We start from the raw sequence: 15,030 nt of genomic DNA, 5'->3' as shown, positions 1-15,030 counted from the left end.
TTCGTTTTTGGTAGGATTTGTCTTTTTTTAACCCCAGAGAGGCGTGACGCTCTAACGCCCAGAACCTCCACGCCCGCCCTCCCTCTTCCGCCCGGCAGTGCGCTGCTGGCCGCTGCCGCTAGGGGCGCCTCCGACCCCGAGGCGCTGAGGAGGCGGCGGCAGCGGCAGCGGCGGTTCTCGGAGCTTCCCCTCCCCTCCTCCCAGACGGGCGGCGGCGCCGGCTGCAAGCTGCACACCGAAAGGGCGCCCACCGCTCAGGCGAGCTGCAGCACGACCGCTCCCCGTGGGTGGGCGGGGTCCGCGCAACGGCCGCCGCCGCGCTCCGGCCGGGGCTGCCGCTAGAGGCGGCGGCGGCGGCGGCACCGGCCCCGGCAGCGGCTCCACGCGCAGCTCGCAGCCCCGGCCATGGGGCTGGGCGGGCCCGCGGCTCGGCCGAGTTGAAGCGGCGGCGCCGGCCCGCGCGCCCCTTGGGGCCGCCCCCGCACCCCGCTCGCCGGCGTCTGGCTCTCATGATGATGAAGAAGAAGAAGTTTAAGTTTAAGGTGGACTTCGAGCTCGAGGAGCTCTCCTCGGTGCCCTTCGTCAACGGGGTCCTCTTCTGCAAGATGCGGCTGCTGGACGGCGGCAGCTTCACCGCCGAGTCCCCCAGGTAACGCGCCAGCCGCTGCTCCCGAGCAGCTGCGCCCTCGCCTGCCCCGCAGGGGCTTGTTGGATGGGCAGCATCTCTTTCCGTGGCCCATTTGCTCCAGGAGGGCGGCCAGCCTCGGGAGCTCTTCTTTCTCTAGGGACCCGTCTGAGATCTGTCGGGAATGTATCGATCTGCGAAAGTGCTTTGCAAATGGGTTCTCGGCTGGGGTAAGCCACCTGTGCTCGTGATTCCAGATGGTTCCTGGTATCTGTTCTTCCCTCCTAAATTCTCTTGGAATGGGAGCGATGGTCAGAAGGGAGAGGATGCTTCTGGTTTCTCTTTAGACCTTTCCATATTTGTGAGATGCCAAGTGGAACTTGAGCTGTTGTTAAAACAAAAATAACCCAAACTGCTCGAGTTCCAAGAGCGCCCGCTCTAAACCGAAGCCTGTGCTTTTAGCCTTTCTTTTTCTCCGTGTTGGTTACTGGGGGGCGCTGGAGTCCAGGATGAGGCCGGGGTAGGCCTGATCAGGCTTGAGTCAAGTATTCCCTGGCACAGACAGGACAACAGTTTGTGCCTCATCTCAGAGCTGCGTGTCCAGTTACGCGCTAACACGCACTGAATTGCCCGTATTGAGGCGACCGCTAATGGCTCTCAGTGGGGAGCAATTAGAACCAGGAGAGCCAATGCCCTGCTCTCATTTTGAAATGAGCCCCTGGGCACTCCCAGGGAGTGTCGTTGGCAGGTTACAGAATCAAGTCAGGAGTGGTAGTGTTCCTTGAGTCATTTCAGGGATATTTGTAGGTTGACAGATCTCTCCTAGGGTAAATGTTCCTTAAGAAAAGAGAAAATTTGTGTAATTTTTTAAAATGAACGTTTAAGTTCCTGAGATCAAGGAATAAGGCTCATAGTTAATGCTTATTTTGCTTAGATGTGCTGTTCATGGACTTCATTTTTACCCTAAAAAATATTCTGCTTTACTTTTATCTGTCACCCCTATTAATAATGTAAAGGAAATAATGTCCATGGGTTGTGGAATTGGGACCAGAAAATTGTCCGCAGTGGCAATATTGAAGCCTATGAAAGCCAAAAAATGTAAATGTCTAGTTGGCCAAAGCAGAGGACGTATGAAGCAATACTGATTCTCAGAATTAAAAAAAAAAAAAAATCAGCTGAGGGTAGTTTTTTAGATTAAACTATGATGACACATCTACACAGTCATTTTTAACACATTGGTAAGAGAACACTGTAACTCAGAATGGTTGAGCAAATATTGTACCAGCTCTTAAGGTGCTGAAGTCCAAAGCCAATTCTTGAATGTTCTGTAGGTGCAAATGAGAGTCTTACCCCGTTCTGTGGCAAAGTCCCACCCACCACTCTGGCAGTTAGACCAGCTCTCCTGGGCCAGTGGTGACACCTGGTGGTCAGGGTACTTCCCTGCTCCCTCCTTTCTCCCTCAGATTATTGGTTTGGCTTGCTTGTAAATCAGTTATTCTGGTATTGCAGACAGTCATTTATTCAGCAAATAGGTATAGGCTAAACCTTTTAAATATCATATTTAATTCTCACAGCAAGCCTATGACGTAGGGATCCCCATTTTGTAGATGAATAAACTGAGATTCAGCATAACTAACTTTCCCAAGGTCCCCACATCTGGTAGGTGAAAAGCCAAAATTATAATACAAGTCTCTCTAATTTCAAGCAGATTGATGCCATGTAAAGGAGAAAATTGTGTGTTGTGCTGAAGAGGGAGCTTCCCAATGGTTTTAACAAGCAAGGGGTGTAATTTGATTTGGAATTTGCAAGATTGGAAAGGAAAAAGCAGAGTATCCTGTATTAAATTTACCCCTTTTTCTTCCAACTAAAACATGACTTTAATCAAAGTCAGTTAGGTTAAGAGTAGTGCTCTGTATAACCAACCAAACAACACCCATATAGTTTGGAGGGAAGTGATTCATAAGAAGGAGCATGTTCCTTATTAGGTACAGGTAGTTGGTGTAAAGCTAAGACCAAGATTTTGGAATGAGGTGGATCTGAACCTAAATCCTGGCTCCACAATGGCAAACCTGGGTTGGTTACTTAGCCTCTCCAAGCTTCCATCTATAAAATAGAAACCATCACTGGCTTATGGGGGTGTTGTGAGGATTTAGTAAGACGATGCACCTAAAACAGCTACCACAGTGCTCTGGCACCAACTGACATTTAAAAAGAAGATAAGGAGCTTGTCTGAAAGGGTTTGTTTCCTTTACATGTTATACTTAATTTTTTTCTCCTGGCAACTATGATAGTATTGATTTCAAAAAGCTACCTCATTTTAGAAGAAAAAAGAAAGAAAATCAGAAATACTTAAGGATGTGAATTATTTAAAAATTGCATAACTTAAGGCAGAAATGTAGAGAACAAACGGATGGACACCAAGGGGGGAAAGGGGAGGTGGGATGAATTGGAAGATTGGGATTGACATATATACACTAGTATGTATAAAATAGATAACTAATGAGAACCTGCTGTATAACACAGGGAACTCTACTTAGTGCTCTGTGGTGACCTAAATGGTAAGGAAATCCAAAAGCGAGGGGATATATGTATACATATAGCTGATTCACTTCGCTGTACAGAAACTAACACAACTTTGTAAAGAAACTATTCTGGGACTTCCCCAGTGGTGCAGTGGATAAGAATCCACCTGCCATTGCAGGGGACACAGGTTCTATCCCTGGTCCGGGAATATCCCACATGCCACGGAGCAACTAAGCCCGTGGGCCACAACTACTGAGCCTGCACTGTAGAGCCCACGAACCACAACTACTGAGCCTGCGTGCCGCAACTACTGAAACCCACATACCTAGAGCCCATGCTCTGCAACAAGAGAAGCCACCGCAGTGAGAAGCCCGTGCACCTCAACAAAGAGTAGTCCCCGCTTGCCGCAACTAGAGAAAGCCCGCGTGCAGCAACGAAGACCCAACACAGCCAAAAATAAATAAAATTAAATCTTTAAAAAAGTAAAAAAAATAAAGCAACTATACCCCAATAAAAAATTTTTTTAAAGGCATTTAAGTTTTAAAAAAAATTGTTATAACTTTTCATTCTTGGGTACCAGTCTAGGCAGTGCATCTCTAAATAAATGCTAGATTTTAATTTTTAAAAAAATCACCTGTACCTCTCAAAAATCAAATATAGTTAACACTTAAAATTTCTCCCATAAAAATATGCAATGAACTACACAGAAAAGGGTTAACTTAGCAGGCCCAAGACTGCTTTCCTGAGAAAGGCCTGTTTACAGTGTTTTTGCTGGCATCTGGGAACCTGAATGTTCAGCAGTTGCCTACAGTGAATCAAACTTTGGAGTGGCTCATTGTGCCTAGACTACAGTGTGATTTGTGCTGAATACTTTCTGGGAGTCTGGAATTTTGGCCTGTTCTAGGCAGAGGGTGCCTACGTGACCAGCCCGGAGGTGCCTATGTGGGGGGAGGGTACCCTTAGGTACTGCATTTCTAATGAGTTTCCTTGGTAGACACATGTGTTGTCACAATTTGATGTTGGAGAAATTGTGTTCTGGATGACTCCACTGAGAAAGAACTCTTGGAAGCTTGCACTTGGTTTCTGAGGACTTTGTTCTGTGCCCCTTTCTCCTTTGCTGATTCTGCCTTGTATCGTTTTGCTGTAGTACATGTACGATATATCTTAGACATGGGTATGACTATATGCTGAGTCCTGTGAGTCCTCCTAATGGATCACTGAACCTGGGGGTGGTTGTGGGGACCCCTGATGCATGAACCTACGTAAAAGAATAATTCATTTTGTTAAAGAAAAGCCTTGTAGGTGCATAGCAAATAATAAATATATTTAAGTATATTTTGTTTTGTGCGAAAACTAAAGATGAAGATCATTCATTGTTTACCAAATATTAATTGAGCATTTACCAAGTTTCTAGCTGCCTGTCAAGGGCAACAAATATAAGTACAACAAATATGAAGGCCTATAAGGAAATTAGATCATACATGGATAATTGCTTGGTGATAGGAGACAGTATGATTTAGTGCCTAATCAGTGGGTCACACAATATGTGAGTGTTGTTGAATTTCTGAAGGTAAAGAGTTTGTTTACAGCTGTAAAGGCTACTGAAAACCACATCACCTTTTCAGTTGTGCATGCTGGAAGGATGAAGTGGCGTTGACAAGGAAGTGTGGGTGGGAGGACTGATTGAGCAAGTTGGCAATAGGAGTTGGTGATAGATCAGCCTGACTGCTGAGAGAGTTCACATTAAACTTCTAGCAGAAGATAGAGACATTGAATGCAATTATAAAGAATTTACTTTCCAGTGCTTATAGGATAAAAGCCAATCTAATTACTCCAATAAAGATGTTTAAAAAAAATGTCAATCTAAGATTCTTACACTAGGTTGTAAGGTAATTAAAGTGATGTTTAAGCTGGCTGGTGGGCTGATGCTCTTTGGATTCAAATGGGGATAGATTAGAAATGAGGAGACAAATTAGGAGTCTATTAAAATAACCCAGGCAGAAGTGAATAAGAACCTGAACTTGGAGGCTTCTCGTGGAAGTAAGTGATGAAATGAAAATGCTGTGACAGATGCCTTGATGACATGACAGAGTAAAGAAGTCAGGAAGAATCTTTGTTTTATTTTGCAAGGGGAATATACATATCGTTGGGGAGATACGAGGAGGTCAGTTATATGTTTAACATACTACACTTAGTGACAGGCTGATAAGCAGTTGGAGACATATTACTGTGGATTTCTTAGCTCTGGTCTATTGTAAGTAAGCCTGCCTACTGGATTTTTCATCTAAAATTTCCTTACACCGTTTTGCCCTTTTAAAGATTATTAATGAAAATTAATCTTAGAAGCATCCAGTTTCTCCTGGGAAGGTGTATCCAGTGAAGATGTTAGAAAAAATAAAGACTTAAAAGGTACTTATTTGTATACCGTATGCTAACACATATATATGGAATCTAAAAAAAAAATGGTTCTGAAGAACTTAGGGGCAGGACAGGAATAAAGACACAGACGTAGAGAATGGATTTGAGGACACGGGGAGGGGGAAGTGTAAGCTGGGACAAAGGGAGAGGGTGGCATTGACATATATATGCTACCAAATGTAAAATAGCTAGTGGGAAGCAACGGAATAGCACAGGGAGACCAGCTTGGTGCTTTGTGACCACCTAGAGCGATGGGATAGTGAGAGTGGGAGGGAGACGCAAGAGGGAGGGGATATGGGAATATATGTATACATATAGCTGATTTACTTTGTTATACAGCAGAAACTAACACAACGATGTAAAGTAGTTATACTTCAATAAAGATGTTAAAAAAAGGTATTTATATGTAATACATGTTATTAAAAAGGTCAGATTTTTACATACGATAGTTAATAAAACACTCAGAAAATACATTGTATGATTATAATAACCTAATAAACTGAAGCCAAATTATTGCCTAATAAAATATTTTTGAAGACCTTTCAAAAAGACAGAATGTTACATTAAAATCTTTTCAGAGCACCCTTCCTTTGTAAAAGCATTCAGATCACTTTAGAGGTTTACTAAGACTATCAGAACAAGTTTAATAATTTCTGGTCTGCTTTAATAAAGAAATATAATGAGAAAATTTTCCTGTATTTTTTTAGGATTTCCAAGTTTGCTTTATTTTTTTCATCTTTTTTTGTGTTCGTAGCTAAATACTTTTCTAAGTTTCACATGAGCTTGTGGCAGAAAACCATATGTGAATTCAGGGAGTATCTGGGAAGCTTATGAGCATATCTGTGTTGGATCTTTTACTTTGTAAACAAGTTGAAGGCATTTTTTTCTCTTTGGCCAGAGTATCTTCATGTTTTCAAGATTTTAGTTCACTGCACATTGTGTACTTCTTTTTAGTAACTTTTTTCCTTATTTCAAAAATAACACATATTCATGTGGAAAACTTACAAAATAGAAAAGCAAAAAGAACAGAAATTGCATATAAATGAACCAGCTAGAGATAATCACTTATTATTTTGATGTATAACCTTGGAGACTTTATTGATCCGTACACACACATATGTATACACACACACCCTCCACACACACTTATCACATACTTTTTTTTAAAAACCAAAGTGGGATCATACTATACTTATATTTTTTTTCATTTAATGTATCTTCCCATATCATTAAGTATTCAATTACAGACTTATTTTTAATAGATGCATACCATTCCATTGTATGGATTTCCATGGTTTGCTGAACAAAGCCCCTTTTGAAATAGTCTTTCTTCTTTGCTTTCTTTTTTATTAACATTTTTATAAACACACTAAATTGAGCATCCTTAAAGATGTGCACATCATTGTTATTTTTTTAGGATTCACACTTAGAAATGGAATTATTGAGTCAAAGGGCAGTTTTAAGACTTTTGATACATGTATATTATTAACTTGCCCTTTGGTACATTAAATTGACTTTTTTAAGATGGAAAAATTACTAATAAGTAACAAATACAAAAAATAATGCTGTTTGACCATATGGCACAAAATTATTTATACCCTGACCAGAAATGAGGTCATCTATTCACATTATTATAATAGCTATAAAAATGGTAGCTGACGCTTAATTGAGCTAGTACTTTTTAAAAAGGAGCTGGCACTTTGCCCATGTGTCAGGAACTTTTCTAAGCCTTTACAGCCTCAAAATAATCCTAGGAGGAAGGTACTATTATTACATTATCACTATTATTACTACTGCTATTACTCTCATTTTATACCTGGGGAAACAAGCCCAAAGAGGTGCTGAAGGTTAACACAGCTAGTAAGTGGCAGGGCAGCGAGGCAGCCTGGCTCCAGGGTGTGCTCTTAATCACAAAACTCTGTTGCCTCTCAAATTTTATGTTACATGTTTTCTCATTCTTATGTTTTAACAAAAGAGTAGATAAGTATATATAGTATGACTTTTTCTGAATGCTAGTCTCAGAAAACTGGTTCCAGTGTGTGACACCACTAAACAAGTCATTAGACCTGGCCCCTTTAGATTTGCCCGAAGTTATTGTATATGAAAGATGAGAAACATAGTACTCATGCACGTACTGTTTTTTTCAAGGTGTGACTTTCCAGTTGTAAGTCCTCAAAATTGTTTCATTACTGGATTGTTGTACCTTGTAAAACCGTTATTAATGCCATTTTCCACTAGTAAGTTGATAGTCACTGTTGTATGTCTAAGCCTTGCACACTAGGCAGTTTATAAATATTTATTGAAAGAATGCAGATATTTGGAGAAAGGATCTGTTGTAGCTTTGCTAAGAATGACAAATACACAGAGATTCCCAAATTAAATACATGGGGAAGCCATATGGGGAAGTATATGCTGTTCTATGTACACAGCTTATAAAGAATTAATGTTCAATTTGGGGTGTCAGCCTTTGAGGGATATTATCAAGTAGAGATCCAGGGAACTGTATTAAGATTCTGAGGAATCCCGAATTGTGTTCATAACAGGAGACTGGGGTGAGTCTCAAGGGAAGATGATGGTGTTCAAATACTAAAAATTGAGCATGTATACATGTATATTTTACATTCCTAATTTTATGTATTACAAAATCCTTTTTATAGATGTGTTACCTCCTGTTGGGTTAGGATATAGATCAAGTTCTGTAACACATATATTTGAAAAATAACAAGTGGCTTAAACTAGGTAGAAATTTATTTCTCTCACATATAAAAAGCCCAGGCTGATGTGGTGGCTCTGACCCATCAGGTTATCAGGGGCCCTGACTCTTTATCTGGTTGCTCTGTTATACCCAACTAGATATTGTTCTCATCCCCAGGGACTAAGTTGGCTTACCCCGCGTCCGAATTCCAGCCCCTGGGAAGGAGGAAAGGGGAACGCGAGATCCTTTTTGCTCACAGCCTGTTGACCAGAACTTGAGCACGAGGACACATCCAGCCCCAAGGAAGGATAAGAAATGCCGTCTTTGCTGGGTGTCCATGTGCCCAGCAAAAGAGTCAGTTACAATAAAGAGAAGGGGAAGACGGTTATCAGAGGACAGTTAGCCTCTGATACTTCTCTCTTTTAGAGAAGAGAAAGTTGATCTGCAGGAAAGCAACACAATTTGTTCGAGATCACATGTCAATTAAATGAAAGATATTTGAAAGACTGTCCCATAAAGAGGGAATAGAGTTAGGCTGGGTACATCAGAGGAGAGAACAGGACCAGTGGGGAAATGTTAAAGATGGCATGTTTCTATTCAATATAATAACAGAAAAGATAATCTGTAACATTTAAAAGAAGACGGTAGTTAGTGAATAGGCTACCTTGTCCATTTGTCAGGAATGTTACCCTTCATTAGAAGGATGGGTGACCTAGGTGATTCTTAAGGCCCTTGCTAACTCTAGGTTTTCTATGATTAAGCTTTCAATTTTATTTCCTAATACTGCTCTTTCTAAACCTCCCATTTTAGCCAAGACTGGTCAGTTTATATTAGCCAAATATGTGTGTTCTGTCTCCTTGGTACTCTCTCCTATTTCCACCTCTTCTTTACCATTCTTTTAGTTGATTGAAATTCCAAGCATTCTTCAAGATCTAGAGCAAATGTCTCATCAGCTTTATGCCCACATCTGTCCCAGCCTACAATCCACCCACTGCTTTCCTCCAACACTTAATTCATATAGTGTCCTTAATAAACATTCGTTGTTTGTTGAATGAACGAAATCTTTTTTCATCGTCCCTACTATGATTTCACCTCTTACTCAATTCCTGTACTTCTTGTTTCTACCATTCATTTCACCAAAATTTGTTCTTTTAATTACCTATAAAAATTTTCTATGCAGTGTAAAATTGACAGTAGTAGAAATAAATACAAGAAAAGGTAGGAAGAAGTGTTTAACTGGGTTTTTTTTTTTTTTTTTTGGAGGGGGTTGGTCAGGGGAAGTGTCATGGCAGATAATTTTTTAGCAAGGTTTCAAAAACAGTCTAGCTGGAGAAGGAGATGGAACAGTAGAAGGAACAGTACACACAGTGGCAAGGAATAGCAGCATGGTGTGTGCTGGAAGTACTGTGAGTATAGTGGTGTATTACTGCTGCCACATAAAGAGCAGGAGAGAGTGGTCATTTCACGGAGTCTGGGCTTGCTTGGATACTCAAGCATCTAGGGAACCAAGAGCAAAGGAGTGACTTATGCAAAGTTAGTAGGTTAGCTTAGGTAGGGCTGGAATTTAAGAGAATTCTCATCTGATGACCTTAGCTTTCTCAGTAGGAGCCAAAAAAGATGAAGTGAGGGATATGAGGATAATGATAAAAAATCAGAAAAGCTTCTATAAGGAATGAGAGAAGCAGCTGACCAAAGACAAGGCCTAACTGAAATTTAGAACATGAATTTTATTGATGGCAACATGCATGTTCCTGCATCTTTCTCTAGAGAAAGTCTAGAGAGTAGGCAAGGTCCAGGGTATAGGTGTTACTGAAATGGTATGAGGATAGGCATAGGGCAAAGAACTCTGGGTCTAGGATGTTAGGTTATTTGCACAGTGTTAAAATAGCCAGTATGATTGCAGGTGTTGGGTGAAGAGAGAGAGAGAGAGGGAAAGGTACTTGTGTGTGACATTAACTAGGAGAAGAGTGTGACATAGCCATATGTCATGTGCCTCAAGCTGAAAGGAAAAGAGGTAACAGCCTGTAAGTGGCACTGAGGAGTTAGGAAAATGCTATTGCTGCCTCCTGTGGAAGATGGGAGTGGAGAACACTACCCCCTATAGAGCTTCAGCACAAGTAGTGTGCTCACGAGCTAGCCAGGTTTCACTTAGGCAGTGGGTAGACTGTTAGGTGAAGAGGTTGAGAATGTAGAGTTTGTTCAACCCTGGAACCAGGGTTTCAGGTGGTGTGGTAGAATGAGTTGGGAAAGAGAGCAGCAACAGAAGAATGAATCAGAGTGAGGAAGAAAAGAACTGTAGGAAAGAGCAGTCTGGAGATTTAGGGAGAATAGGTGACCAGGACTTGCACTATGGTCTTTTCCTGTGGATTACAGGGATGAAAAGTATACGTACAACTGAATGGCCTTAAGATTTCTAATATGGATATAAAATAATTTAGTGTCACTTAGTAATATACATTTAGATTTCTCCCATGTCTTCATGGCTTGATAGCTCATTTCTTTTTCACACTGAATAATATTCTGTTATCTGGATGTACTATACTTTATCCATTCACCTACCATTCACTGTGTGATTCCACTTATATGTGCTACCTAGAGTGGTCAAATTCACAGAGATAGAAAGTAAAATGATGGTTGCCAGGGGCTGAGGGGAGGGAGCATTGGGGAGTTGTTGTTCAGTGGGTACAGAGTTTCAGTGTTACAATATGAAAGGGGTTCTTGGAGATTTGGTGCACAACAATATGAACGTACTTGAAGCTTTTGAACTGTGCACTTGAAAATGGCTAAGATAGTAAATTTTGTTATATTTTTCCACAATTATTAAAAATGAATAAATATTTTACACTCTTCCCCCAATTTTTATTAGGCCAAGCCAATTATTTACATGTTAATATATTCAAGTAAAGTGAATTAGTATTAAAAAGAAAGTTTTCTCTCTCTTTTTTAAAAAATTAATTTATTTTATTTTTGGCTGCATTGGGTCTTCGTTGCTGTGCGCAGGCTTTCCCTAGTTGCGGTGAGCGGGGGCTACTCTTCATTGCAGTGCGAGGGCTTCTCATTGCTGTGGCTTCTCTTGTTGCGGAGCATGGGCTCTAGGCGCACAGGCTTCAGTAGTTGTGGCACGGGGGCTCAGTAGTTGTGACTTGCGGGCTCTAGAGCGCAGCCTCAGTAGTTGTGGCGCACGGGCTTAGTTGCTCCGCAGCATGTGGGATCTTCCCGGACCAGGGCTCGAGCCCGTGTTCCCTGCATTGGCAGGTGGATTCTTAACCACTGTGCCACCAGGGAAGTCCTGAAAGTTTTCTTTTTTTTTTAACTTCACAATTTAGAGACATTTTGCCCTGAATTTTCTGCAAATTCAGGGCAAAATGAGCATTGATGAGTCCGTTCAGTCATTCTACCAACTAATATGATTTAACAAAATATAGACATATTGGCTTATTTGGTAATTAATTTTTATTTAACAGTTTTAAGAAAGTCCCTCTTTTTTCCCCCTACTTGTGTTTCTGCTTATTTAAGTCATTATTTTTGCTCATTATATGTCTTGAGATATATGTTATTTGTTGCTCATCAACAAATGTCAGCGTTTATTGATAAAATTATCTCTAGTTTATCTTTTATTAAGTGTAGTACCTTGAAGATAAGTTTGTTCTGTGAAAATAGTATGTATGATGCTTACTTACATCCTTTGCATGAGCTCTTTTCATCATCTCAAATGATATATTCTTCACAATAATCATTACTGTAAACATTGGTATAAAATATAATTTTTACCATCCAGGAGCCTGCACTTTATAGGGAGATATTGACATATATTGTTAAGTGCAATATAGGGCAGGGTGACAAAGCCTATATATAGTAAGTGTACAAATAAAATTGTTACAGCAGTTGAAAGGAGGAATGGAGCTATTAATTCTGAGAAAGTAGGGAAGACTCCTTAGAAGAGGCGGCCTGCGAGCTGAGCTTTGAAAGATTAGTAGGATTTAACCAGGAGGGGGGAAATGGGATGAAAATGTCAGACATTTTGACTCTGATAATGTTTTGACTTGTGTTTATTATCAAAAACTATTTTTAAGAGTGGTACATCAATACTGTATCTTCATCAGAAAGCATTTTCTAGTGCAACGCTTTAGAAAACAGGCTGGCAATTCCTCAGATGTTAAACAGTTACCATATGATCTGGCAATTCCACTAATAAACCCCAAAAGACATGAAAACATATCAACACAAAAACTTGTTCAATTAACACTTGAACAACACAGGGGTAGGGGGTCGGAGCACTTGCCTGACGCACAATGAGGCCAAACAAACTGAAGTCAGACTTCGGAGCATTTGGAGCAGAGAAAGGTTTATTGCAGGACTATTTAAAGGCAAAGTGAGGGAGAAGCGTGCTTAGTTGTTGCAAACTTCTTGGTGAAGGAATCCTTTGTTCTTGCAGCTGTCCGGGTAGGTCAGGTCATGATCTTCCTGTGTGCAACAAAACAAATATTATTCTCTGTTCTACAACTTTTTATCTCTGTATGAATGGACTCTTATAGGTCAGAGCCCTGAGAATAGGCTATCCTGTATATTTCAGACTATAGGCAACATTCTTTTACAAAAGGTTCAGAGCCAGCATGACTAAGCACAGGCAACAAAGCACAAAGGTTAAAGCAAAAGGAATAAATCTAATGAGTCAGATTTGTTCTTCCCTATTACACGCTGACTCTCCATGCAGTCAAGTCAACTTACCTTAGTCGGCCCTCCTTATCAGAAATTCAGTACCTGTGGTTCCACATTCGAGGATTCAACCAGCCATGGATTGTGTAGTACTGTAGTATTTACTATTGAAAAAAATCTGTGTATTAGTGGACCCGTGTGGTTCAAAACCATGTTGTTCAAACTGTACATGAATTTTCATAGCATTATTTATAATAACCAAAAATCCGAGACAACCGCATTGTCTGTCAGCTGAGGAATGGGTAAATAAGATGTGGAATATCCATACAGTGGAATATTTTGGCAATACAAAGAAAGGAAGTACTGATACATGCTACAACATGGATGAAACTTTAAAACTTCATGCTAAGTGAAAGAAGCCAGTCACAAAAGACCACATATTTTATGATTCCATTTATATGAAATGTCCAGAATAGGCAAAGTCTACAGAGGCAGAAAATAGATTAGTGGTTGCCTAGGATTGGGAGGTTGGAGGGAAACGGGGAGTGACTACTCATGGTATGAGCTTTTTTTTGGAGGTGATGAAGATGTTCTAAAATTGATTGTGGTGGTAGTTTCGCACTCTGTGAATATATTAAAAACCATTGAGCTGTAAATTTTAAATGGGAGAATTGTATAGTATGTGAATTATATTTCAATAAGGCTAAGCATTTTCTGACAAAACGCCATTAAGCCAATCTAATTAACTCCTTAGATAATTTTCTATACCAGTTTATTCTTTTATTTAACAAATATCTGTTGTGTCTACTATGTGCCAGGCACTGTTCTAGGCATTTGAACTATTTCTGTTATTTTTCACTTCAGGCCTTTTTTTTTTTTTTAAATAAATTTATTTATTTAGGCTGTGTTGGGTCTTCATTGTTGCACATGGGCTTTCTCTAGTTGCTGCAGGAGGGGGCTGCTCTTCATTGTGGTGGGCAGGCTTCTCATTGCAGTGGCTTCTCTTGTTGTGGAGCACGGACTCTAGGCGTGTGGACTTCAGTAGTTGTGGCTCGTGGGCTTCAGTAGTTGTGGCTCACGGGCTCTAGAGCACAGGCTCAGTAGTTGTGGCACACGGGCTTAGTTGCTCCACGGCATGTGGGATCTTCCCGGACCAGGGCTTGAACCCGTGTCCCCTGCATTGGCAGGCTCAACCACTGTGCCACCAGGGAAGTCTCCACTTCAGTCTTTATTTTATGGAATTATTTTCCTTGGTGTTTATTCTCTTCTCTGTATATTTTAGAATGAACATGAGTTATAAAACAAGTGTAACCTAATCTGTATAGTGGCTATTATTTTTATAAAGTCCAAATTTTCAGGATCAGATTTTACATTATCTAAATTCTGTTAAGAATTCTTAATTTTTGTGACAATTTATAGTCAATAGCAGTCTTTATCGTGTGATATTTTAACCAGTGAGTTGTTTTAGCTAATTTTATGTTTATTATTGCTACCATTAATATTCATTATGAGCTGGATAAAAGACTTGTAGAATTTTTGTTTCTTAGCTAATCCAACAGAAAATTTTGAGCATTGCCTCCCACTCTGTATTATGGTTTAGGGATCAAAGATGTTCAGAGTCAATATGTCCTGCTTTAGGGTAGGAGAAAAACAGACCTGATAAACAGGAATACAGAACCATAAAAGTGGACGGTGTTGAGAACTTGGTGGCTAGGTGGTGGAGTGGAACAGAGAATGTTCGGGGCCTATAGTTAAGGACAAGACTGCACTGGGGGCCAGATTTTGGCAGGCCTTGGATGCCATTCGTGAAGACCAGGTTTTATTTTGTAGGCAATATGACCCTGAATCCCTCTTATTTTCTGATTCTAAAATTAATTCAAGATCACTGTAGAACATTTGGAAAATACATAAAATTACAAAGAAGAAAATGTTACCTATCAGAGACAATTACTGTTAAAATTTTGAAATATTCCCTTCCAGTTTCTTCCAATCCATTTTTATCCTGCTTTTTTCTTTTACTGAACATTATAATATATGCATTTTCCATGTTATTAAACACTTCAGCATATTATTCTGATAATGCCATATGTAATATTCTTTCGTGAATGTACTA

General features: G+C 40.2%; 1 protein-coding gene across 1 annotated transcript in view; it reads left to right on the top strand.

Moving 5' to 3' along the window:
• Positions 1-417: 417 nt before the first annotated feature.
• FAM102B (family with sequence similarity 102 member B) overlaps positions 418-15,030 on the top strand; it is a 102,997-nt gene continuing 88,384 nt past the window's right edge. Inside the window, exon 1 of the mRNA XM_029226836.1 lies at positions 418-649. Within this exon, the coding sequence (XP_029082669.1) occupies positions 510-649 (140 nt within the window). The 5' untranslated portion in view covers positions 418-509. The remainder of the gene's footprint in view (positions 650-15,030) is intronic.

This window comes from Monodon monoceros, unplaced genomic scaffold, assembly GCF_005190385.1.
Source record: "Monodon monoceros isolate NGI ecotype Baffin Bay Population unplaced genomic scaffold, NGI_Narwhal_1 Super_Scaffold_18, whole genome shotgun sequence".
Taxonomy (NCBI): domain Eukaryota; kingdom Metazoa; phylum Chordata; class Mammalia; order Artiodactyla; family Monodontidae; genus Monodon; species Monodon monoceros.
This window is presented reverse-complemented; position numbering and strand designations above follow the sequence as displayed.